This window comes from Equus quagga, chromosome 12 (assembly GCF_021613505.1).
Source record: "Equus quagga isolate Etosha38 chromosome 12, UCLA_HA_Equagga_1.0, whole genome shotgun sequence".
Taxonomy (NCBI): Eukaryota; Metazoa; Chordata; class Mammalia; order Perissodactyla; family Equidae; genus Equus; species Equus quagga.
The window spans coordinates 76,183,251-76,210,955 of NC_060278.1; the positions used below are offsets into that span (position 1 = coordinate 76,183,251).

Here is a 27,705-nt window from a genome sequence, read left to right on the forward strand (position 1 = left end):
ATTTTCACGTAGCGTTGGAAACAGACTTGGCTGGAGGAAAGGCTACCCCATTAGAAGGGACAAGCCCTGCCCAGCCCATTTCATTCATTTTTCCCATTAGCCTAATCCTTGGAGGATTTCTGTATTTAATATAACCACCAGCACCCCCTGGCCACTCATTTCCCAGAAGGAGAAACTGAGGTCCGGAAAGTCACATGGCATGTTTAAGGTTTCATAGTTAGTTGATTGCAAAACAAGGGCAAGAGTTGAAGTCTCATGTTTCTCCTAGTCCAGTACTTTTCCCATGATATGGGCATATGTGATTTCAGGAGTTCGGCTGCATTTGCCAGTAAAACCCATAAGAGCTCTTAGTGACCACCAGAACTTTAGGCTAAGTAGAAGAATAGGGAGAGAAGGGAGGGACGAAGGGAGGGAGGAGGGGATAATTAGCTTCGTTCCTGCTGAATCCTTCTTCCTACAGATTTCCAAATAGAAGGCAAAGCAGACCTACCCTGAAATCTGGTTTTGTCAAACCTGGAAACAATGCAGAAACTATTGTGGCTCCAAAATATATATATAACAGAAACAATGCAGAAACTATTGTGGTTAAGAAAAAAAAAATAACATATTCACCCATAGGAACATCTACCAGGAGTTCTTTAGTTCTTATAACCAGGACTTCAAAGGAGCAGCCTGCTGTCCCATGTTTCACAGGAGACCCGTGAGGATTCACGAGCAGATTTTGTGGGAGGGTAAGAAGTAGGAGGCATGTTAGTAATTAAAACGTTTACTTGATTAAAAATATAACATTTCTCTAAAAAGACTTAGATGCCTGCGTCTTTAGAACTGTACTCTTAAAAGTCTACCAATCACATTTGGATTTCCTGCTGAGGGAAGGAATAGCGATCACGACTCAGATAATTTGGCTTTGCCTCATGGAACATCCTAGAGGCTGCTGGGTAATGTTCACATCTCTAATAATAAGAGAAAGCACGAAACTTGTGTAGGTTCCCAGATACAGCAAAAATGAAGAGATGTGCATGCATGTGTGTGTGCGCTTGCTGCAAGTTTTACATTTTGACCTAAAGAAAAAAAGTACTAATGTTAATCCACAGAGAAAAACTCCTCCAATGTTATCTACCTACCTAATTTTCCTGTTGGCACAACAGGAATCAAGGATGCTATGAAATCTGTAGATATTGGCATCTCTCTCTCTATTTTTAAATGTTTTTTGCTGGGGCTGAGCAGATGAAGCCTGGGAAGAAAAAATAAAGACAAACAAAATCCTTACAGCCACGATTCACAAAACAGAAGTATAAAAACAGCCAGAGGTGGTGAGAAAATGCTTTCCACCCTCCCCTGCAGACAAGTCTGCCTTGCAGGGAGGATACTGGCTGGAGAGAGTGTCACTGTGCACTTGGTTTTGCTCACCGTGATGCTCTCAGGGGCCAGGCACAGGGATCTGCCAGCTCCAGTGTCTTGGTGCTGGCCCAGAACATCATTGCTCTGGCTGCAACTGCTGAGAAGCCCCCAATGTAATCACCTTCCGCCAGTTCACTAGGCACTTGCTGCGTGCCAGACACTTGTGTTGCCTTGTTGAGCCTCATAGCCCATAAAGCAGCAATTCTTGCCCTCTTTGTACAGATGAGGAACTGGGGGCTTTGAGAGGCTCAGTAACAGCCAGCTCAGTCAGCTCACAGAAGAGATGAGATCCAGCTCTGTGGGCTCAACCCTTCACCAGACATTGCATACATCCCCAGTGGCACAGGAATAGCTGCTGTGGGTGCCAAGCTTTAACCTGGCTTCTTACAAGCTCCTGTTAACACCTGCGGCAATGAAGTCCCCTTGGGTTGCATTGTCCTGTCTCATTCTGTAGCAGGTTTCTCAACCTTGACAAGATCGACATTTGGGGCCTGGTAATTCTTTGTTGTGGGGGCTGTCCTGTGCACTGTAGGATGTTTAGCAGCTTCCTTTGACTCTACCCTCTAGATGCCAGTAGCACCCCTCCCACACTTATAACAACCGAAATATCTCCAGACACTGCCAAATGTCACGTGCAGCGACGGGAGCAAAGCAGCCCCAGTTGAGAACCACTGTTCTATACTCGCATTTCTCAGGTGCTTTTTGGTGGTTAAAGCTGTAGGTTCTGGAAGTAAACTCCCTGGGTTTGAGTCTTGATGTTGCCGCTTATAACTGGGTGAGTAAACTGCTGAACTATTTAACTGTGCCTCTATTTCTTTATCTATAAAATGCGGACAAAGACTGCCCCTGCCTCGTCATGTTGAGTGAGGGATAAATAAGTTAATAATGACAATAACCTAATCATTAATACATGTGGTCTCTGTACATCAGTCTGCATGTATAGCATATAGATGCATGGTGGCTGTGGTATGATGCTGAGGGTTACTGTGTGCTGGACACTGTGCTAAGCATTTGCAAACATGAGCCAGTTTAGTCCTCACAACAACTCTAGAGTTCAAGATCATCTCCCTTTTACAGTGAAGAAGCTGAGACTCAATGAGACTAAATCTTTATGGACTTCCGAAGGATATGAAGGCAAACGGCTGAGCCAGGATCCAAAATTAGGTCTGTCTTACTCCAAAGTCTTTATATTCCAGATTCTTATTTCCACAGAAGAAAACCAAGGAGCAGAAAAATGGATGTGAGGCCTTGCGCCCAGATGCACACACCATAGGCGGCCCTCACCTTGCTGGTGAAGAATGGGTGATAATTCACAGATGGATTTGGGGTGCACGGGGAATGCACTTTATTCTGTCTCTTCTTGGGAAGATGGAGTCCTCTGAGAAGGTCCTTAGCATCACCCAGACTGTGACGTGGGTGAGAGCTTGGACCATGGGCTGCAAAGGAAGCATTGACAGTAGAGGTCTCCGAGACCCTCGCATGCACTCACTCTACCTTGAGTGATGGTCTTATTCCATTTTATAAACAACAATCTAGATTGTCTCACCCATTTCAGAAGGCTTTTAGGAGTGCAAGTTCTAGAATCAGATTCCCAAGATTCAAGACTTACAAGCTGTGTGATCTTGTCTGTGTCTCAGTTCCCTTATCTATAAAGTGGGGTGTTTCAGTGCTTGCTTTGAACTTGTCCTGAGGATTAAAAAAGGTTAATAAATGTAAAGGAGTTAGCACATGGCAAGCACCCAGGGTTAGCCCTTATTCCCAGCAATATTCGTGGTGGAAAACCTGTCACCATATTTTCTAATGCCAGCCATAGGAATATCCTGTCTATATAATCTTTTACATGTTTTCAAAATATGGGAACAAGTTCTGTCTGACTTTGCCCTCACAGCCACTCTGTGCAGCCTAATAAGTCCTATTGTCCTCACTTTAGAGGTGTGGGTCACAGGAGGCCAGAGTAGCTGTGTGACTTCTTCAAGGCCATGTAAAGCCTTAAGGACTGAGCTGGCCTGAGGACCCCAGTCCTGCCACCCCAGAGCTTGCTTCAGTCTCTAGAATTGATGGAAGCCAGATGCTAAGTGAGAACAGAAAACTTAGCAGCATTAAAGCAAGAACCGTCATACTATAGGTGTGTGACTAGTTGTGACAGTTCTTCCCAACCAACCCTCCACTTTACCCCCATCATCTCCTCTGCCAGGGCAGCAATGTGACCAGTGCTGCAGCCCAGGACGTCCCAAACAGATGGCATATTAAAGGGTTCTGAGTGAAGAGAGAGGATGCAAGAAAAACGGTGAGCTGGTCCCCCAGACCTTCTTCCTGGGGTCACCAGTGCGGTGGATTTTCACTGCTCAGTTATCACTTTGCTTTCCCTTAAAGGAAAAAGCAGTTGAACCAGGGTGCTCAGCCTTCCTGCATCAATAATTGAATGACTCACCATTCTTTGTGGCACTTGCCATGCCCAGATTCTGCCAAGGCTCCAGGAACAAAACTGCGGCTCCTCATCTACTAAGGATCCCAGCAGATTACCTTTCAGAGATCCTTTAGGGACCTGGTGGGAAATGGAAGGACAATGCTGGGCAGAGTCTGATGAGCTGCACCAAAAATCTGAGAAGGGAGAAGGGATGGGAGGAAGGGAAAGAGAGAAGGAAGTACTTAATCGCTTAATATTACTATGGATATTATTGCTTTTTGATTTTTTTTCTTTACATATAGGCTCCTGTAGGATATTCATTAAAGCTCATAAAACATTCAGAGAGTTGATTCAGAGTAACATCTGTCCCTTCTGGTGTTGACTTTAGGTGTCCTTTGCATATGAATGGACTCATCTTCCCATGAATGTTCTTGTGGTTCAAAGTAAATTGTGTTTTGGTCATTACATATGAGTGGGTTTTCCCATTACCAAATTAAAAATGAAATGAGTCTAATCTGTTGTTTTCTGTCCTGGGGCTCTCAGAGGCCCTGAAACATTTGGACCATATTCTTCTTCAGTGAACCAATCCCCAGAGGCACAGAGTCCCCCACCTCTTGTCGCTGCAGGCAGTGACAGATAGCAGGGCAGAACAATCTGCTCTTGAATAGAGGATGCATTCTTAGAGTTTGGAACAGCATCTGGGGGTCTTAATTGGATATACTGATTCAGAGGTAAAAGAGCCTACTGATCCAGATTTATTCATTTATTCAAATAACTAGGGTTTGCCTATCTTTAGAGGTCATGAGCCACTTGTCCCAACTCTCTGGATGTGCATTTGCCATATGTTTTGTAAGGCAGGGAAGTAGATGACTCTTCACACTTCGTGTCATAAGGTGTAAATTCCTACATGCCTAAATAGGAATCCAGCATCAGGATGGGGGAAATTTCCTTGCAGAGACGCTATTTATGGGGAATGGCTTTCTGCTACCTGCAGTTTGGAAATCCAGCCTAGGTCTGAATATCCAGAATGTAGCCTACTTCCCAAGCGCTCTGCATGCAGGACCTTAACGAGACAGCTTGGCTCTTTAGGTCCCACCTGAGCATGCCCATGACAACTACTCATTGGCAATGATAATGTGTGCATGCTTCTTTAAAACTGAACGCCAGCTCAAATTGCGCACTACATCCCTTTGTCATCTAGCCAAGGCAAATATAATACACTACAAAATAGGGCCACTCCATTTTGTAAATGAAAATAAGTAATTTGGAGGGAACTGACCGTGGCTGGGCACATGTCAAAGTTTTGCCTCAAGCGGGGACAGCAGCTACTGTATTATTAGGATGCAGTTGGAGATGGAGCAATTCCTTAACACCGTGCAATGTGAGAAACAGACTGGAGCTCTCAGGGCAGCAACACCTTGGCGGGAGTAGCAGAGGCTGGAAAGTCAAGGATGGAGACACATGGGCCCATGGGCCACAGGCCAGGCTGTCTTCCCCCACCCCGTCAGCGACATTCCTGCTCATGGCAGTGTTGACGGGGGCGGGGGGCACGAGGATCCCTTCTGCTAATTATCAGTCTCTAAAATGCCCCTGCAGAGAAAGCCTGTTACCTATTCTCTCTGCAATTCTGACCAGCCGTCCTTTTCCTTTCCCAAAGCCAAGGCTGGTCCTGTTACATTTCCCTTTGGGTCAAGTAAGGACAATTTAAGATGTCCTTTCCTTGCTCAGATAATAGAGGTCTATGATTCACTGTTATCCCGCATTTGATTTATGTAGAGCAAGCAGCACCCAGTCTGGCTCTTTCATTTTCGGGATGAGTAGTCTCTTGGCTTTATTGTACTCAGAAAAGGTGCATTGGAGCATCACACTCAAGCACTAGAACCAGCTGCCTCCCCTCCTGGGTAACTGCGGGAAGTGGAAAGAAAGCCTCTCCATCCTTCAGAGAACATTCCGCATTCGGTGGGCATAGACTTACACCACGCACGCACACACACACACACACCCAGTCCAGCGTGATCCAGCCTCGGTCTCCCTGTCACCAGTACAGAAGGCCACGGTGACAAATAGATGCTGCAGCAGGAGTTTTGTTCCTGATTTTCTTTCTCCTGCCCTCCCCCATCAAGCCTTTTTTCCCAGCCTTGGCATAAAATGGTCAAATGATGTTCTATTGCAGAATTCAATTTCACAGTTCAGTTAGGTCTTTGATTACACTTCCAAATTCAGATTAATGTGCATTTAACTAACATGGATCAGGGGAATTCTGGCTGACAGCCAGGTGTAATCGGAGCAATTGATAGCTGTGTGGAGTTTTGTGCCCTGTGTACCGGAGCACACCACTGGTGAAATTGATTGATTAAATGAATTCATTGCTATAATTATTTATAATTTTGATACATCACAAGCCTGTAGCTGACCCTATCCTTGGAGATACTGTGCTCTTCGTGGAAGGGAGTCTGGCTGAGTTGTTCCCTGGAGGTTATTTATTCCCATAAAATACAGCCCTTTTTTTTGCCCTTCTTGTATTTTGTTGGATTTGAATAGAGACATGAAAAAGCGTGTTTCTTTAAGAATTAATTTATATGTTATACTAAAAGGCATCAGGAAACTAAAAAAAATGAATATACGTTATTAACCATTTCGAAGAGGAAGGAAACCAAGACTGCTGGTATTTTCTTTCCGTGTTTTTAAAGATTCCTGTAGAGAAAATTCCTTCTCACTATCTGATTTTTGGTGACAACTAGTGGCCTTGTAACAGCAGCTAAACAGTTTAGCAGCCTGGGTGATAATTTGTAAAAAGATCTGATCTTCTTTTATTACATCTTGCCGTATGGAAATCCCCCTTAAAAGGATGCAGACCATGGTCTCATTTTTATGCAGTTACTTTTGCACAAAATCACAGGACTGTTCTCTTTGGAGGAGTCAGGAGAAGCCTCTCTGGCATCTCTGTTGTTTTCTCTCCTGCATAACGGCTTTCCACTCCTGCTCCAGGTCCCTCTGCCCTTGCAATCTGCTCTTCGGAAGTGAACTACCTGCATGGATCTTTTGGAAATGGTTTGGGGCTGGGTGGTGGGAGGCACACTGGATTCGCTTACTAAATATCTGTCTCTTTCGCTGGTCCAATTCCACTGCAGTGTGGTTTCGCTAGGATTAAACTCTGCATCTTTCTCAAGATACTAAAGGCCTGCTCATATGGATTCCACATGTACTCCTTTTGTTTTCTAAAATATATTTGTAAATCAGGTTGTAGAAAAGGTTGCACAGTTCAAGCTTTACTCCTTTGCAGGTCCTTCTTGCATGAACCTGTATGTTATGTGCAAAACAGTGTATATGGACAAATTCATCATTCATGTTTCACCCACTTCCAAATATAGGATATCGTGGGGAAGATGATTTAGAGTAGAAAAGTTAAATAATTACAGCAGTTTAAGAGCCATGTAAGAGGGCCAAGAGGCCTTGTTATAGAAGAAAGCTTGGGCTTGCTTTCTTGGAAGAACACACAGAAGAAAGTTGGGGCATTGTTGTGGCTGAACACAAAGTTCTTCTCTGGCCAAAACAGAAATGAAAGCAATGAATTATGTACATAGATGATCAACTCATTTTGCTATGATGATTATTCCTTTTTTGCATATTTTGAGCTGATTTTTCTAAGCCAAGACTGTTAAAAATAAAAGCTTAGTTTTTTTCTCCCTTTCCTCCCCTAGGCATTATCATCTGTCATTTTCTGGCCCAGTTCTTGCATTGTGCTCCAGGCTGCTTAGACATCTGGGCCCCTAAAGAAGCACCCTAACCAGACTTTAGCTCTATCGTTGTCACTCCACACTGTGCCCACCTCTGTCCTGTCCCTGTCTACCTTCTTATCATTGAAGGGTATCTCTGAGAACGTATCAAGGGCCCAAGTTCTAAAATGACACTGTAGATTTGAACTCTGGCTCTTCTTAGTAGCTTTGAGACCTTTGTATGACCTACTTAAACCCATTGTGGCTTGGTGTTCTTATCTGTAAAATGGAACAATCATGGGGCCTATCTCATTGTGTGATTTGAAGTTTACATGCAACCATGTACATAAAGGGCTTAGAACAGTCCTTGGCTCATAGAAAGTGCAAGTAAATGTCAACTGTCATTATTAACATTAGTATGAGTTACTCCTGCAAGCATAGACTTCTAACAGAGCAGTTGGCTAATGGAAAGGACCCTACTTTAAATGCCAGTAAAACACCCCTGCATTTTATCAGAGAGAGAGTGTCCAGCCTTGATTATATAGACTAGGGAGGTGACAACTAATGGTGGAAATGCCAAGGCAGACAAGGAAGCATCTAGATGCTTTCCCACTAGGAGTGAAGGACTGACCTGAGCAGAAGAATTTTGGGTTGTGTAATCCTCTTGGGGGTATGGAGTGATTTGCCCTGGATTGCTTAGAGGCGGTTTCACCTCCCTGAACTACAGTTGTGTCAGCAATACAATGGGATAAATTGCCTCCTGTTTGACTCTCAGACTGAAAAAGGATGAGGCCTGCGCAAATGTGTGGGCCAGCAATACTCACCATCACGGAACCCACGGTCAGGTCATCAAAACCCAGCTGAGGGCCGTGGATCAATGACATAATGACCCCAAACAGGGTCATTCATGCATTTCTCCTTCACAGAGTCACCTCTTTGTCTGCCATCTTCTCCGTGAACAGATGGAAGCCCGGAGAGAAGACCGCATGTTTCCTCACTGGAGGCAAACAGTCAATTCTCCTTCGACAAGTGCACCTCAACTTTGGTTCCCAAAATTGCCTTTTGTGATAGTAGCTGCTCCTCATCCATTGCTTTTTGTAAGAGTCTGCACCTCTTATGAGAAGCCATGAAAGACAATAGCACCACTTTGTCTCAGAGACCTAATTTCAAAGACATTTAGCTCCTAGTGAACACCTCTGCATTCTGTCTGACTGGAAATTGTCCCATATACGCTGGCAAGTGTCCTCTTCTTTATGCCGCATGCCTGGGGTTGAGAGTAGACTCTGATAATGCAGCTGACAGTTGATAAAGAAGAAAAGTGGCCTGATGCAGTGTGGAGGGGTGGTTGTGATTCTTACAGGGCATGGCTTTTTTATTTCTAATATATCTTCAGAGATCAGTTATACATGCTTGTGGGAAGTGAATTCAATTTCGCTTCAAGTACAGGAGGAAATCCTCCAGTGAAGACGATAGGAAATGATGGCATATGATGGCTCCCAGGACACCCTTGCAAAAATAAAAGTCACAGACCCCTCTTCCCCTCACGCACGGGCCTTGTGACTAGCCTGGGCTTGGCTAATCTTGAGTTTAATTTAAAGGAAGAATCCACTTATTTAATTTACACTAACATTTGTCTCTCTCCACCCCATCACATACACACACCAATTTTCCTTGTGTGTGGCACAAATCCAAGGGCTTAGAAAAAGTCAGCTTCATTTCAAATATAGCATTTTGATTCTAATACAATGTTCAATATATTATAATTAAAGGCACCTTTTCTGGTTGTTTTGAAGATTAATGTATAGGGAAACATATGCCACTGATACATTGTATGCCTTCAATAAATGCTAACTAGTTTTAACATTGTAGTTACTGTTTCTTTTACATTCTCACTAATGTGCTAAGCAGTTTATCATAAAACCACCACCTAGAATGTATTGGCCGGTCACTGTTCGAATCCTTTAATGTATATTCAATCCTTTAAAATTCCCGATGACCTAAGGAAGTGGGTAGGTATTGTTATTCTTACTCCCATTTTACAGATGAGAAAACTGAAGCACAGGGACGTTAAATAACTTGCCTAGCGTCACACAACTTGTAAATGGCAGAAAAAGCTTTTGAGCCCAGAGTGTGTTTTCTTAAACACTAGGTTGTCACAGTTAAGCCTCATAAAAGTGCTGTGAAGGAGGTATTATGGTCCCTACTTAACAGATGAAGAAACTGAGGTTCAGAGAGGCTAAGTGATTTCACTAAAGTCATCAGAATCAGAATTCGTGTTTTCTCTGTTCTACAACCAGGGCCCTGGCTTAGCAGTAGCCTGGTCCCTGCTGGCTGCTGTGAGGCTGTCTGAGTGGTGAACTCCCCTGATTAGAGTGTAGTATTCTCAAGGCTGGGAAGAGCTGCATTGCTGGCTGTGCAGCATCAGCACCACCGTCTGGGAGCCAACGAATAGGGCAGAAGAATTGAGAATGGTGCCATGGTAGCAATTTTAAGGAGCCCGCTCCGTGCAGATCTTTCCCCCAGGCTTGTGGGTTAGGCATCTATTCATGCTACATGATGGGGCCAGAGCTTCAGACACCTGCCTTCTTCCAGATGACCACCATGTTGCCAGATCCAATGAGCAACATGCCTCATCCTACTTGACTTCTCAGTGGCATTTGACATGGTTCATTACTCCTTCCTTCTTGAGATGCTTTCTTCCCTTGGCTCCAGGACACACTAGTCCCTTAGTTTCTTTTGTATGTCACTGTTGTTCCTTCTCTGCTCCTTTTTGCAAGATCCTCCTGCTCTTTCTGGTCTCTAAAGGTGGGACCTTCTCTTACACATTCAACATCATGGCTCTTAATACCAACTAAATACTGATGGATGACTCTCAGGTTCATGTCTTTAGCCTCAACTCTTCCCTGAACTGGAGGCATGTCTAAGTTGCCTAGGCCACATTTCCACATGGATACTTAATAACTCTAAAACTTAACATGGCCATAACAGAACTCTTGGTTTTCCCCCATGCATTAGTTTTCTATTTCTGTGTAACAAATTATCCTAAAACTTACTGGCTTAAAACAACCATAAACATTTATTACCTCACACAGTTTCTGTGGGTCATGTCTCCGCTAGCTTAGCTGGGTGATTCTGGCCTTGAGTCTCTCATGAGGTTGCCGTCGAGATGCCAGCCAGGGCTACAGTCTTCTGAAGGCTTGACTGGGCCAGAAGGATCACCTCCAAGATGGCTCACATGGCTGTTGGCGGAAGGCCTCAGTTTCTAGCTGGCTTTTGGCTGGAGGCCTTGCCTCTTGGATCTCTGTATAGGATTCTTGAATGTTCTCACAACATAGCAGCTTGAGAGAACAAGCGTGAGTGATCCAAGAGAGAAGATAAGCCACGATGTCCTTGTTGGCCTCAGAAGGCACTTACTGTCGCTTGCACTGTACTCTTTTGCTCACACAGATCAACCTGATACCATATAGGAGGAAACTACACAAGGATCTGAATGTCAGGAGGCAGGGGTCATTGGCAGCCATCTTTGAGGCTGATTACCACACCCCACAAGCCTGTTCCTGCCCCTGTGCTCTTCACATCATTAAATGACCTGTTGCTCAAGCCAAAACCCTAAGAATCATCTCTGATTCGTCTCTTTCAAATTCTAATCCAATCCATCAGGAAATCCTGTCAGCTTGACCTTTGACCCTGCCCTAGGTCCCACCATTTCCTACCTCATCTTCAGCATCCACCCTAATCTCTGCCCACGTTGACTGCAGTAAGCCAGCCGGCAGCCCTGTTTCTACTCTTGTCACCAAAGTCTCTTTTCCAACAGCTAGAGAGTTAGATCGTGTCACTCCTCTCTGCTCAGCAATGTCCAGTGGCTCCCACATCACTCAGAGCAACATCTGACGTCCATGCCATGGTCCACATAATCTGCCTCCTGGCTACTTCTCTGTCCATCTTTGTAAAGTGTGTCCAGCTCTGCTCCAGAGGAGGCTCCATGTTCTTCCTCAAGCCTGTATGTGCCTCGGAATCCTGTGTGTGCTGTGCACTGTGCACTGTGCACTCTGCCTGGACCGCTCCTCCCCACACAGTCACAGGGCTTGCTCCCTTACTTCAGCCAGGTTTCCACTTGAATGACACCTCCCAGAGAGGCCTACCTTAGCTATCCCATCCAAGGTGGCGCCACGTTACTCTCAACCCTCTTGCTCTGCTTTATTTTTCTTCATGTCGCTTATTGCTTCTGGACCACATGCTGTATATTTATTGGTTTTCTAGTTTACCATCTCACTCCTTCTCTAGAATGTAAACTCTAGGAAGGCAGAAATACCATCCATTGTGATTATTGTTGGACATTCCCACAGCACCTGAAATGGTGCCTAACACATAATCATTGCTCAAATGTTAATTTGTGGAATGAATGAATTAATGAATGAATGCACCATGTGGGAGCAATGGATTCATCTAGAACAGTGCTGCTGGATAAAACATTCTGTGATGGTGGAAATGTTCTTTATCTGTGCTGTCTGATGTGGTGACTATTAAATAGTTAAAATGTGACTAATATGACTGAGGAGCTGAGTATTTTATTTTAATTTTAACTTTTATTGAGTTTAACTGAATAGCCACATGTGGCCAGTAGCCATCATATTAGAGCAGATCTAGATCCTTAGGGTAGATGGAGGTGAGGCACGTAAATGTCATTCCATGTACATGCTGGTAGAGTGGTAGAAACTTCCTAGGTTGCTGTGTTAAGAAGGAGCCTGATGTCCAATCAGAAAATCTTTTCGAGCATCTTATATGTACACAGCACTGTGTTGCCATGATGATCTTACAACAGTGTGTTGATGGATTAGCACTTTCTGCCCAGCGCAAGGAAGCGAACATGCTATTATGTGGTATGTTCACCATCCCTGACCTCAGTGTTTCCAAGGGTAGCCGGAGCTCCTTCCTGATCCCTTCCAGGCAGTGATTGCTGAAACCCACACCTAGTGTCCCATAAGCCCCTCACTGGTTTCCCCTACCCCTGCTCTGTCTGCCTTCCTTGTTCTCTTCCACTAGTTCCCTCAATCCCCTCTTCATAATCAGAGTAAAGTGTTCTTTTCTGGAATCCCTTTGAGGGCTGACCAAGTTTCCTTTTCTCTCTCTGTCTCTCTGTCTCTCTCTCACACATGCACACACACACACACACACACACACACACACACACACCCCTACAAATTTTGGTTACTGTTGATTATTATTTGTACTTACTTGGTGAGCATGTGGTTACCTCATCGTCCATCCTGAAAAGCTGCTTAGCACTGGGAGCCATGTTTTTCCTTTTACACAGATCTGCTAAATTATATGCATGGGTGGTACAAACCACACGTATGTGAGTTCAGACACGTGGGCAAAGGCCTCCTACCCCTGAAATGCTCCCTGAAGACTAGCATCCTTTAATGAGGAATGGTGTCTTTCATTCCTGAAAAAGAAAATAGGGCATAAACAGCAAATACACTGTGGATAAGGCACACTCTAACTGGAACCCACCCCCACCCTCTCCACTGTGGTGCCTGTGAGTAGAAGGAGGCCCTTTCCTAGGTGTAGTAGATAATGTTGGTGCCCCGGCCACATCCCTTCACCACCTTCTGTTTCCATCTGCCAACACTGCTTTCCTTTGTCTAAAGCAGGGGTTCTCAACCAAGGGCGATTTTGTCCATGTCTTAGGGACATTTGGCAATATCTCAAGACGTTTGGTTGCTCATAACTCGGAGGAGGGGCTGCATCTAGCAGGTAGAGTCCAGGGATGCTGCTAAACATCCTACAACACACAGGAGGACAGTGCCCCACAGCAGAGAATTATCTGGCCCAAAACATCGACAATGCCAAGATTGAGAAATTATGGTCTAAGAGCCGTCTCAAGCCACTGGAGCCTGCTCAGCCCAGGACACAGCAGGCCAGAAGTGCCAGGGAATTAATAGCCATAGGAGCAGATGTTAAACAACATTTGAAGGGAGCTGGTGCATAAATACCCCAACTCTCTGCCCCTCACATGGGACAATTCCAAGTCACATGCTCTGCATAGTCTCAGGGTTCAGAGTTCCCCAGCAGATTAAGTTGCAGTTGCTTCGCGGTAACTTGCTGTGTATGTTCGTGAAGGTTCACCAGAGAAACAGAAGCAATAGGGTGTGTGTGTGTACAGGGAGAGATTTGAAGGGATTGGCGCATGCAATGGTGGGGTCTGGCAAGTCCGAAATATGCAGGGCTGGTCAGTAGGCTGGAAATTGCAGCAGGAGTTGATGTATTCTTGAGTCCAAGGGAAATCTAGAAGCAAAAATCCCTCCTCTTTGGGTGAGCTCAATCTTTTCTCTTAGAGCCTTCAACAATTGAATGTAGCGCACCCACATCACATCACAGAGGATAATCTGCTTTATGCAAAGTCTACTGATTTAAATGTTAATCAAATCTAAAAAATACCTTTGCAGTAATATCTAGACTGGTTTTTGACCAAGCAACTGGCTGCCATAGCCTAGCCAAGTTAACACATAAAGTTAACCATCGTACTTGCAACTCACCCTTTATTAGCAGTTTCCTCTTTCCTGTCCCCCTTCATAGCTTCTGGGATCACCTCCCACTGCTTGCTTACTTAATTCAAATTCAGGTCTCAGAGTCTGCTTCTGGGGATTTTGGTAAGGAAAGGGGAAGAAAGAGGCTGGATAGGGAGGTTGGATGGTGATAAAGGGTGGGAGCTGAGGCAACCAGGCTTCTTGCAAAGTAAGCCTCACCCACAACCAGGTTGTGCAATGATGCTGTTCGCTCAGACCAGCTGCGGGTTGGCTCAGTAACTGGCTGTGGCGTTCAGATGTAGCAGGTGAATATGTGAATATTCTCCATCCATGTCTGTCTTCCCAGGTGGATTACGATCGAGCACAGATGGTCCTCAGCCCTCCACTGTCAGGGTCTGACACCTACCCCAGGGTCCCCGCCAAACTACCTCAAAGTCAAAGCAAAGCTGGCTATTCCTCAAGCAGCCACCAGTACCCATCTGGGTACCACAAAGCCACCCTGTACCACCACCCCTCCCTGCAGACCAGTTCGCAGTACATCTCCACAGCTTCTTACCTGAGCTCTCTCAGCATCTCATCCAGCACCTACCCCCCACCCAGCTGGGGCTCCTCCTCAGACCAGCAGCCCTCCAGGGTGTCCCACGAACAGTTTCGGGCTGCTCTGCAGCTGGTGGTCAGCCCAGGAGACCCTAGGGAATACTTGGACAACTTTATCAAAATCGGAGAAGGGTCAACCGGCATTGTGTGCATCGCAACCGAGAAACACACAGGGAAACAAGTTGCAGTGAAGAAAATGGACCTCCGAAAGCAACAGAGACGAGAACTGCTCTTCAATGAGGTAAGTGATGTGATTGGATCATCCCTTCGCGCCTGTGTAATATTTATTTCCCATTTCAAAATTAGTACATGTACATTTTAGGACATTAGAAAGCACTGAAAATATAAATACAAAAATAGCGTGCTCCATAATCCATCCTTCTGGTCTTTGCCTGTGTGTGTATGTCTGCTACCTTTGTGAAGCGCTTCATATGTCTCAGCTTCTGTGCTAAGCATTGATCTGGTTTCGTTCTCACCACAACTCTATGAGACAGAAAGATGTTATCGCCATAGCAACAAGGAAACCTGAACTCAGGTAACTTAAGTGACTGGCCCAGGGTCATACAGCAGGTTGATGGCAGAGCTGGGGTTTGAATTCTAACAGATTCCAAAGCCTCACGCTACACTCTCTGTGTGTACATATACACATTTTACACTGCTGTGTTATTGTGTAATTCTTTGCAGCCAATTTTTTATCACAATAAACAGAAGTAGTTTACTAATGGGCTGAATCACTCTTTAGGGACTTTAAAATATTTTTCCTGACTATAGAAGCAGTAAGTTCTTTGTGTAGAAAATATGAAAATACAGAAAATGCCCTATAATCCCACCATCAAGATATAGCCTACATTAATATTTCTGTATTTCCTTTCTATATTTTTTCTACTTAGAGAAATGATGTATAGTGTTGATTTCCAGAAAGTTTGCACCAATTTGGACCCTACCCATAGTCCTGTTTCACCCTCACTAGCATTGGATATATCACATTATCTGTTAATCTGATAAACATGACTAAATCTTTCTGCTTTAATTAACACTGTTATTACTAGTGAAGCTGAATTTATTTTTAAATGTTTATAGGCCATTTATATTTCTTCATCAAGTTATATGGCCTTTGCACAGTTTTCAGTTAGGGTAGTAGCCTTTGTCTTATTGATTTTTAAGAGCTCTTAATATATTAAGGAATTAACCCTTACTTATATATTTGTTGCACATATTTTTCCACTCTCTCATTTTGCTTTTGAATTTGCCTATTACTTGAGAACTCTAAAATGCACATTGGCGGAAAGACATGAGTACCTGTGTCTAGAACACGAAACATTTTGGAGCAATATCCCTTTAATGTGTCTAGAAGGTCTTGGGGAAAGAGATGAGCTTTTGTGGATGAGAAATCTGTGTCTTAAAGATATCAAGTCAAAATTCCAGTGTTAGATAATATGTCAGTCTCTAGCAAAGGCTGTAGCCCCCACATCTCCTAATTCTCAGAGCAGTAGACACATACTGTAAAAAATGCCATCAGCCATGACTTTGGACCCTCTTCTACGGTGACTCATGTGAAGCCACCAGTGACTCCGCCCATCTCCAGTTCCCACAGGTGTTCATTTCTTTCCCATGCTCTGAACCTCACAGAGAGCACCAGTTGAGTGGGCTTCAGCTTCTTCCCAGTCCACGATTCCTGATTTCTGGAACTTATTTCTGAATCACAATGCCAGAATAGACAGGGCAAATATAATTTAGATAAGCAATTCTGTAATTTATTATTTAACACTGATTCTGGAAATGTCACCAGAAGCAGCCACAGGGCAGCAATCTCTGGAAGTTCTCTCCAGTAAGCATTCTCAAGTTAGCCTTTTTATGCTTAAGTCAAATTTGTTTTTACCTTCAATACTTATCCTTTGTATTCAGCCCAAACCCCTCTCAGACCAACCCGGACCTTCTCCCAAGAAGTTAAGCTGATCTCATGTGGCCCCACCCTTGCTAACTGTTTACTTCATTTATTTGTGAGACTCACTGTTCACTCACCGTGAGTTGATGACCCTTTTGCCAGGTTAACCACCAGTAGACTATGGATGGTGCCATTCTAAAGGAGACTCTGAGGGATATCTATCATAACCGCCCAGAACAGTCAACTCAGCTCCCTCTTGTGAATGCAGACCTTGCCATGGTTCTGCCTATTTTCACGTCTTATTCTCCCCTGCCCACCCTCTCTTCTTCTCCAATGTCTGGTTGACCTGCCATTTCCTCCCAAATTTATTAACTTAATTCCTTTTATATCTACTAGCTACTCTCAATGACGTCTTTTTCTCTGTAGTAAATTCCTGAATAAATCTCCCTCCCTCAATCAGTTGTATTCAAGGCATAGGTGTGAGCACAAGAGAACAAAAAGCTAAATTTCACTGTCACAAGTCAAAAAGTATCTTTCCCTTTGCCCAGGTTGTGATAATGCGGGATTACCACCATGACAATGTGGTTGACATGTACAACAGCTACCTTGTCAGTGATGAGCTCTGGGTGGTCATGGAGTTTCTAGAAGGTGGTGCCTTGACAGACATCGTTACTCATACCAGGTAAGTTTCTTTGCTATCCACACAAATAAAGGTAATCATTATTCTCCTCCAGGGTGAGGCCTCAATGACTATCTTTATGAACTCTTCCTAAATAGTAAGCACTTTGAAGTCAGGGAACATGATTGTCCTCTTCCTTTGTATCTCCCAAGTGCGTGGTATAATATCATGTATGTATAGTTCATTCATTCAACATTCTCCCTGCCCTCAAGATGTTCATTAATACCCATTGATTTTAAATCAGCAGGCTGCTGAGAATGAAGTTTCAGTGACAAATGATAGAATTTCCCCTCCCTACATAGATTTCTAAAACTGAGTTTCATTCTCCTGAGTTGTCATGTCATTGCTGTGTACACCAAGGGTACCTGGGGGAGGGAGCGGCAGGTGGAGGACCAAAGTTTTATGTCATAATAATGAACCTACATAGGAAAGAAGAATTCAATTCTGTTTTAAAATAGTGTTACAAGCAACAATGGTTAATTACTAGCCAGTAGCCTTGGCTACATGCTTCCCTGATATATCAGTTGTGGTCATTCATAAAGTGTTTATAAGGGCTGGCCCCGTGGCCGAGTGGTTAAGTTCTCGTGCTCCACTGCAGGCAGCCCAGTGTTTCGTTGGTTCAAATCCTGGGCGCGGACATGGCACTGCTCATCAAGCCACGCTGAGGCAGCGTCCCACATGCCACAACTAGCAGGACCCACAACAAAGAATATGCAACTACGTACTGGGGGGCTTTGGGGAGTAAAAGGAAAAAAAATAAATAAAATCAAAAAATAAATAAATAAAATAAAATCATGAAGTGTTTATAGATCACCTTTTATGTACCAGGCTCTTTCCTAAGCACTGGGGAGACATGTCTTACATGAATAATTCATGTCTTACAAATGAATAAGGCTCAGGTACATTCCCTCAAGAAAATCACAGATTAGAAATAAATACATGATAGTGCCTGTACAGAATGAGATGTATATAAGTAGCTTAGAAGAATACCTGAATGTCTCCATCAGGGAGAGCCAAGAAAGATTTCCAGTATAAGGTGATATCTGAGATGAGTTTTGAGAGATGCATAGGAGTTTACTAAGAAGACAAGTGGGAGGAAAAGCCATTGAAGGCAGAAGACAGAGTATATGCTAAGACAGTGCTTCTCAAATTTTAATATGCATACAAATTACCTCTAGGTTTTATTAAAATGCAGATTCTGATTCAAATACTGATACTACTCTGCATTCTGACAAGGTCCCAGACAATGCCAGTGCTATAGGTTCATGGAACCACATTTGGGGGAGCAACGTTCTAAGGAACAAACATGTAAAAAGGCTTGTTACATTTGGGAAACGTTGGTCTTGCTGGTAAATAAAATGCAGAAGAGTTAAGAGAGGATTGTCATGAAGAAGAGGCATTGGATATTAGCTGATGTCACTGAAATGGCCCCCAAATCGTAAGTGACTCTAGACGAAGTACAGTACAGAAAGCAAGGTAGCAAGAAAGTGTTGGGAAACCCCGTGAGGGACAGAATATGCTGCTGTTTCTCCACTAAAATGAGGCAAAGTTTCAATCATGACCCTCTGCAGCTCTGAGTCTGTCGTAGACCGTCTCAAACAAAAGGACGTGAGGGAAGACACGGAAGACATCACCAACGTTTCAGCTGGCAGACTCCTATTGGTGTAGCCGTCACACACGCCCACCCCAAAATACGTAAGATCATCTCAATGTGTAGAAACAAATGTACTGAAGAGACCTAAGAATAAGGCAAATGTGGCTTACATGTTAAACAATTAATAAAAATATGTCCAAGGGAGGGGCTTTTTTCTTGCCCTAGGGAGCTTCAGATAGCTACACATCTCTCTAGAGCTTTCCCTTTGTCAAGTTTCCTTTCAATTTTTACTCTGTATCAGTAGGACTCACTTAACAGCTAGCCTCTCTGGAACCCATTGTGTTTTCTAATTCTCTCCATTCAGTTTTGTCAACTCATTTCCTCTTGGAAGCAGCAGAGTAGCTCCAGAGAGCAAGAAAAAATTGTGCATCAAGGAACACCATAAATATTTAGAACTTGAAATCCTTAAACTGATCATTCAGACAGTTTGCTACTCAAATTCTGGTCTGGAGACCAGCAGCAACACCATCACCTGGGAACTTGTAAGAAATGCAGAAACTCAGGCTCTACCCAGACCAACTGAATGAAAATCCGCAATCTAGGCTGATGCTCAGATGTATCTTATGCATACTGAAGTTTCAGTCCTACCTAGCTGCTTGTTAAAGTACATCCTTCTGACTTCCAGGAAACAGAGGGTTCCAGAAGGGGAAGGAAAGTGCCAAGCAGTGTCAGGTTCTTCATACATTAACTCATGTAACCTTTACACATATCTGTAAGGTAGATGTCGGTGCCTGTCTGTCAGATAATGAAGCTACCACTCAGAGATGAAGAGCATCTTTTTTCAAGATCACACATTTAATAATTGCACAGAGCCAGGATTTGAATTTGGAGTTGACTCTAGAAGTGAGGCATCTTTATCCCCATCCAGGCTTCCTCCTTGCAGAAGTAGAAAAGCACCAGCCTTTCTACGGTTGGCCCTGTAAATTTCAAAGCCATTGAATTCAGAATCAGTAGCTTTTGTCACATATTCCAGTTAAAGGTGAACTCACTGTTAGTGATTGGGGCTCAGATTCAATTAATTTTTGTTTTAGGTGACCTGTAAATATTCTTTACTCCTGCTTCAGATGACTCAAATCTCATGGAATCTAAAAAAAATGAATTTTATTAAAGATGGTGATTCTTGATCCTTAATTAATTTTGAGGCGTATTTAAGCTAGTCCCTGTGCTGATGCTCTAAACTTCTAAGGGATGTGTTTGAGTAGATGTAGAAACTGTCATCTGAAAACAGTCCAGCACAATGACCAGCATGCTCACCACAAAAGCAAGAACACAGAGGTTGTAGATTTCCACTCTGTTTCAGACAAGAATGTTTCTTCTCACCTGCCTTTGTATGGGGCCAATTCATTGCTGTAGGAAACCTCTTCAAAGAGGAGAGCATGTTTCTTCATACTCATCAGCTTTATGCCTTCAACATTCTCCTAATTGGCTATCTCCTTGGATTTTGCCTTGAATCTTAGTCTTACTCAGTCGGAGTTTGCTGGCATCAACAAGACAAACGCAAATTCAAGGCCATTCATTTCCTTGTTCTGCTGAGTAAAGGTTCATCTGGGATTACTGGAGTTTCCTGGTCAGTCCTTAAATTTGGGCTCTGGTCAGTTACCCCTTCTATTTCTCCTGACAGTCTCCTCTGTTTGCGTGATAGTTTGTTTTCAGAGCGTGTTCACATTTGCTGTCTAATTTGGGCCTCACAATAGCTCTGTGAGAGGGAGGAAGTAGTATACCTAGATGAGTTAGGCAAATGCCTAAATGGGTCATTTTGAGGATAGTGAGCAGCCCCCTGCTGTTCAAATAATTCTCACCTAGATCCCTCAATGGCTGAACTATTTTACTCATTAGAAAATGCATTCTTTTCAGTTGCGATGGCATTGTGATGTGGGGGGAAAGTGGAAAAGCATGAGTTCTGAACTCAAAAGGGGTGGGGTTTGAATCATGATCTGGTCACTTTCTTAGCTGTCTAAACTTGGGCAGGTCACCTGACCTCAATCTCCTCCGCTGAAACCAGAAGTATCTTCTTCAGAGAGGTGCAGCCATGAAATGTGGGAGCCCATGTCCAGTGCTGTACTTGCCTTCCTCATTCCCATGGTCCATTTATTAAAATATGATCCATTCATGCTTAATTATTAGTAACTTCCTAGGTACAGTTTCCTTCTGACAGAGGGACTTGGAGCAACAGGAACTCCCAACTCCTGAAAAAGCAAGAGGGAGGCCTAGTGAGAGGCAGGGTAAGTCTTAGGGGTGTCTTAAAGATCCCTGAGTCTAGCCTTGAAGAGAACTGTGGCTGTCCCATTTCCAAAATGAGGAAAACGAGACCCAAGGAAGTTAAAGGACTTGCTCAAGGACCCCCGGAACTTTGGCTCTATTCAGAGTGTTCTCTCTAGGACCCTGGCGGTTTGGCAATACCTAGGGAATTAACTATAAGAGTCCAAGAAAGGGCATTGCATCAGTGATCCAAAAGCCAGCAAATGGGGTCTCTTTGCTTTTGCTTATATGTGGCCCCTGTCATTCTAAGTCCCAAGCCTTAGGTTCCATGAATCAGATCCCAAAGATTGCCTTCTCCTTGCCTGTAGATTTTCCAGATGCTGGCTGGAGAGCATGGACTGGTTCACTACTACCCAAGGGAGCTGCCTCTCTCCATCATTTCAAAGATATTCTTAATCCTGTCCTTGCTCCTTAAATGTTATTTCCTTTCTAGAATGAATGAAGAACAGATAGCTACCGTCTGTCTGTCGGTTCTGAGAGCTCTCTCCTACCTTCACAATCAAGGAGTGATTCACAGGGACATAAAGAGTGACTCCATCCTGCTGACGAGCGATGGCCGGGTAAGATTTTCACATTGGCCTCTCCACAGTTTACCTTGTCACTATGTCTGTCTTGGGCATTATCCTTCTAAGAACACTTTCTCATAATTCTAATTTTTCTTACTTGCAAGTCACCCACTGCCCTTCCCAGAAGGCTTACAAAAAGGAAATTACCATCCTCTGTGTCATCCTGTTAGTCAGAGTTATCTGTGACCTGAATTTGATGGATAATTTTCTACCTTAATAACGAGTGGGAAGGAATAGAAACTATGGAAATTTCTTTTCTTTTCTTTTCCTGCCACGTTCGTATTTTTGCTGGAGGAGAGAAAATGACTTTTCTAGGGTTGTGTCCACCCTATTCATTTGACTGTGCATGTCTGCAGTATCTCTCAGTGTCCTTGCAGGAAACAAATGACAAACTCCAGTGGGTAATTTGAGGAGAGTTTCATAAAGGTGTGGGCAGATGTAGAAGAGTCATAAGGAACTGTGCATGAGGATTAGAGCAGTATTCTAGAATGGAGCACCACTCTTATGCCCCATGGCTGAAGAGGTACGGCACAGAACTAGTTACTGGGAATCTGGACATAGAGATTGTTGTGTGAAGAGGGTTGCTTGGCAGGAGTTCTGGTCTTTAGTGGAAGCCAGACCATAGTGAACCTGCAGGACAGGAGCTGGGGGCATAAATACTCCCACCTCATTCTGCTCCTTGGACCTTCCAATGTCCTCCTATTGGTGCTTCCCATTGGCTGAACCCAATCAGAAGCCATTGATGCAGTCAATACAGGTTGGCCTTCCAGGGCCCAGAGAAGGGAGGAGAATAGATCTGAAGGACAAACAGAAGCTATCCATCACACTAGCATATCTCCAGGCCCAGATTTCTGCATTTCCCTTTGCTGCAACCTGCTTATGAGATTCTGTTGAAACTCATGAGCCACACCAGGGTACAAAAGAACATAGAATACAACAGCCAAGGAAACAAAGAGTTGACATTCCGAGGAAGACATAGTTAGATGGAAAAGTTTCAAAGCATAGATTTTCACTATTTAGGTCATTTTGACCTTCCTGAAACTCCCACCAGAGGTAATAGCCCTGGGATGAATGAAGCCAGCTTCCCCTTTGATGCGCTTGTCTTTTACAACCTAGCAACCTCAGCCATATGGAAAACATTCATGTCACATCAGAATATGCCCAGGAATGATCAGAGGGCAGCCAGAAGAAACTGCCCAAATGCTTTGGCTTTTCTTCTTTTGTTTTAAAAAGATTGTCAATTTTATTGTGGAAAATTCAGAAAAGTATAAAGGATAAAATAAAGATCACTCTTAATCCCATTTCTTATTTTTCCCATATTTCCATGCATATGTACATACAATTTGCACATTTGGGATTATAATTCATGGGCAGTTTTAAGTCCTGCTTTTTGCATTAGTCTGGCTGAAATTTTTTTTTTACCCCTGGAAAAGATTCACCTTGAGCTAACATCTGTTACCAATCTTCCTTTTTTTTTTCCCTCTCCAAAGCCCCAGTACATAGCCATATATTCTAGTTGTAAGTGCTTCTAGTTTTTCTTTGTGAGCCACCACCACAGCATGGCTGCTGACGAGTGGTATTGTTCCATGACCAGGAACTGAACCTGGGCTGCTGAAGTGATGAGAGCACTGAACTTTAACCACTAGGCCATCAGGGCTGGCTCTGGCTGAAATGTTTTCAAAAAGAGAGTATGGGTGTATGTATCAGTTAGCTTTTGCTACATACCAAATCACTCTACATTTTGTAGCCTAAAACAACAAGCTTTTATTTGCTCACAATTCTTAGTTGGCATTTGAATCTAAATAAGCTCTATGGACTGTACCAATGTCAATTTCTTGGTGTTATATAAGGTACAGAATATCTTATTGTTTTGTAAGATGCTAACATCAGGGAGGACTGGGTGCACATTTCTTTGCAACCTCCTATGAACCTATAATTATTTCAGAATAAAAAATAAAAAGACAGTGAATTTCTCAGGGTTAAGAGGATAGATCCTTTCTGGACCCTTCAAAGATTAGAAGGGAGATTATTTGCTATCAACTGAGAGTGAATCGTTCTCTAATGTCCAAGGCAGAAATAATATCTAGTAAGTCACTAATTTGTCTTAAGCAGGAGGACTGTGATGTTCGGGGTTTGAAAGGGAAAATAAATAGCATGTCATAGAGTGGTTACAAGAATTACATGAAGAATTTGTATAAAACCATCAGAAGTAAACCAGGTACAAGGTCGATGCTCAGAGAGAAGGCAGTCCTCCCTCCCACCCCACCACTCCCCACCCTTGCAATTAAGAGTTGAGTAAATTCATCCACGATCTTTTCTCAGCCTGGAGCTTGCATTTGAGAGATGATACTTAGGGGCCACTAGACAATGAGTGATTAACTTTTATCAAATTTATTGACTGGAGTGGAATTCAAACCCATGACTTCTTAAGCCCAGTGCATCTATTGAAAAGGGACACACAGGGGCCGACCGGTGGTACAGCAGTTAAGTTCGCAGGTTCTGCCTCTCGGCAGTGTGGGGTTCACAAGTTCAGATCCCAGGTGTGGACCTGGCACTGCTTGGCACGCCATGCTGTGGTAGGTGTCCCACATATAAAGTGGAGGAAGATGGGCATGGATGTTAGCTCAGGGCCAGTCTTCCTCAGCAAAAAGAGGAGGACTGGCAATAGTTAGCTCAGGGCTAATCTTCCTCAAAAAAAAAAGAAAAGAAAAGGAACACATAAGTGATCTTTATGGTCTTTTTTTAAAATGTAAATTGATTGCCACAACTTAAGAATTGGAGGAGATCACATAAAATTTCAGATTCCTATCTTCCTTGAAAAAAAAATCAAAGTATCTGACAACACTGTGTCTGAATTCACACACAGCAGTAACGGAGGTGGTGCGATGAGGGTGATTAGGACCATGGCAGATACTGTGCATGCCCCACGTGTGTCTTCACAGGATTTCCTATTTCAGCACTCACTAGCTCCACCTCCAAATGCCACCACTGGCATCTCTCTGCCTGGGGCCTTTCTCTGGCCACTGTAGTCTGCTCTTCTGGTACAGGGCGGGCTAGAAATTCCAGGGAATTCACATCCACACTCCCAGGAGCAGCCTGGAAACCAGTGATGGGAGTCGGTGTGTAAATACCCCAGCACTCTTGCCCTTGGGTGGAATAGCTCTGAGGCACCTGTCCTCCACAGTCTGCACACTGCCTCAGCGGATTAAGCTCTGGTTCCCACAGTGGTAACTTGCCTGGTAACTAACTCGTGACTGACTGCCTTCCCTACCCTGTTAGGCGTCCCCATTTCACTGCTTGTGTTTCCTGCTTGTCCCCAGTAACCGACCTGCACTGAATCCAGTTCTCAGCGTGTGATTCAGGGGAGGCCCAAGCTGATACAGTACCTAGAGATAATGTGATGTGTTTGTGGCCTCACTCCCACAGGATTTGAAGTGAGGGGCCATAGACTGGCAACCAGGGCCTTCTAAGGTTCCACATCCCTTTTACTGTGCCCCTGACAACCAACTGGAGGTCAGTATCTCTTTCCTGAGGGGTCGTGCCCCTAGTTTTCCATTGTCTCCAGAGGCCTATTTAATTCATTGGTATTATTTGCCTGTTCCCATAGGCATTTGTGTTTGTTGTTTTTCAAATAACTAGAACTTTACAAGTAGAAGAAGACCTGAAGATTATCTCCCAAAAGCTCTTCTTCAATAAACAGAGATTTAGGCATGTCCAATAGCTTATAAATTCATTCCTTTCAGATGGTGTCTGGGACACACCCGGACTCTCCCCCTCCTTTCTTCCCTGCTACTCCGCAGAGGTTGCTTTTCCTAATGCAGGAAGCACAGCGTGAAAGGTCAGGAGACCCAGGCTTGAGTCTCCCTCAGATACTGGTGAGCAGTCTTGGGCAAATTCCTGCCGCTCTCTGCGCTCGGTCAAATGGCCGAGGGGCTGGCTGAGGTCTCTGTGCCTTTCCAGCTGAGCTCCTGTGATGTCCGCCCTCTCCTCTTGGATTTGGCAGCTGAAGAAATGGGCATTAAGCTGGAGGCACTATCATCACTTCTGGGCCCTTCTATGACCTCTCTCAGTCCCCTTGTCCCTAGGTCATTGCTCTTCTTAAAAGAGAAATTTGCAAACTTTAGCAAGCATCAAAACTGCTGGAGACATTGGCAAAAAAAAAAAAAAATTCCTGGGCCCTGTCAACACACATAATCCATAATCAATCTACAAATCAAAATTTGGATGAGTTTATTATGAGCCAGATCTGAGGACTAGCCCAGGGCCTTCCTTCTCCAAGGAAGGGCACCAAAGAAGTAGGATGTACTTCTTTGTGGTTATATACCGTCATGGAACAAAGAGCATACAGCACATATGCTAGGAATGTCCCTTTACAATAGTCACGAGATTGCTTTGCTGGCACAGCAGATCAGTGAACACAGGAGGTCTGTGGTCACAAGGTCACAGGCAGGTCAGTAATTAATCCTTAGTTTAGGGAGAGATGCTTCTCCTAAAGGAATTGCTGATATGAGGGGAAGTTACATCCCTATGTTTAAGAGCGTCATTCTTGTCTTTGGGACGCAGTAAATATTTAAAGCTGACATACAATGCATGCTCAACAGGCCACATCAGGCCCTTTTGGGGAAAAAAAAAAGCTCAGGCTGAATTAATTTTAAACCAAATATCTTCCTTATATACTCTTAATAACCTATTGCTTTTTATTTATTTATCAGCCCCACCCCCAGAGGTTCTGGTTCAGGTGGGCTGGGTGGTACCCAAGAACCTGAATCTCTAATGAGTTCCCAGGGGATGCTGATGCTACACACTTTGACTGCCATTACCTTATAGGAAGCATTCAGGAACCAGGCACAAAAGCATCCATCTTTCTGTCTTAGCAAAAACCAGGAGCAAATGCAAGAATTTTTTAGAATGTATGCAATTTACAGAATGAGGGTTTTACATTCTATTTTAAATCCGTGGCAATCTTGTGGAGAGTCTCTCTTTTGCCCCCTTTCTCCTATGTTTTTGTGGGGCCCCTGATTCCTTACAGGACACACTGAGATGGATAGGATCTCAGGTTTAAATAGCAGCTTTGTCTGAGCTCTAAGATCCAGTTCCTTGTCTGGCCCCTGTGAAACAAGCTACATCTCCTCCTTTTAGGGGGCGGGCAGTGTGCTAGCCGTTTGAGATGAAGATGGTTTCCTAAACAGCCATGTTGTGTAATTCTATTTAAAATAAGGCTCGGCTTAGAGTCTATGTGATTTGCTTTTAAGATCTGCCTGCAATGTGTTATTATACTCATTACTTGAGTTCTCATTATCTACGTGCAGATTTATTTGGATGAATGTTGTGTGCAATTATATTCTTTTAGAAAATGTCCCTTTTATATACCTGGATGAGTAAATAAATCATGCAGAAGCACTTACACTCCTGCAACAGAAGAACAGGCCTGGCTCCCAAGTGTCAAGGTTTTCACTTTCTCATCTTACATTTTGTCAGGGAGATAATTATTTGTCAGTCAGGTTTGGGGTCTTTTTGTTTTATGTCTGGAAGGAAGGAGCCATTCTAGAAATATTGATGTTAAAAACTCCCAATACCAGGGCCCAGCCCGGTGGCACAGCAGCTAAGTTCACACATTCTGCTTCGGTGGCCCAGGGTTTGCCAGTTTGGATCCCGGGTGCTGACCTACACACCGCTTATCAAGCCATGCTGTGGCAGGCGTCCCACATATAAAATAGAGGAAGATGAGCATGGATGTTAGCTCAGGGCCAGTCTTCCTCAGCAAAAAGAGGAGGATTGGCAGCAGATACTAGCTCAGGGCTAATCTTCCTCAAAAAAAAAAAAGCTGCCAATACCAAAATTTTGATACATTCACCTCCATAATCATTCAGGTTTCTTAAATTTACAGGCAAATGAAATTTATTGTCAAAATTGTTCCTTCTCGGGGCTGGCCCCGTGGCCGAGTGGTTAAGTTCGTGCGCTCCGCTGCAGGCAGCCCAGTGTTTCGTTGGTTCGAATCCTGGGCGCGGACA

The 27,705-nt window shown here is 43.9% G+C and overlaps 1 protein-coding gene across 1 annotated transcript in view; it reads left to right on the top strand.

The window, feature by feature from the left end:
* PAK5 (p21 (RAC1) activated kinase 5) overlaps positions 1-27,705 on the top strand; it is a 179,821-nt gene that overhangs the window by 133,826 nt on the left and 18,290 nt on the right. The window contains exons 4-6 of the mRNA XM_046679440.1: positions 14,401-14,892; positions 17,085-17,218; positions 21,562-21,688. Of these exons, the coding sequence (XP_046535396.1) occupies positions 14,401-14,892; positions 17,085-17,218; positions 21,562-21,688 (753 nt within the window). The remainder of the gene's footprint in view (positions 1-14,400; positions 14,893-17,084; positions 17,219-21,561; positions 21,689-27,705) is intronic.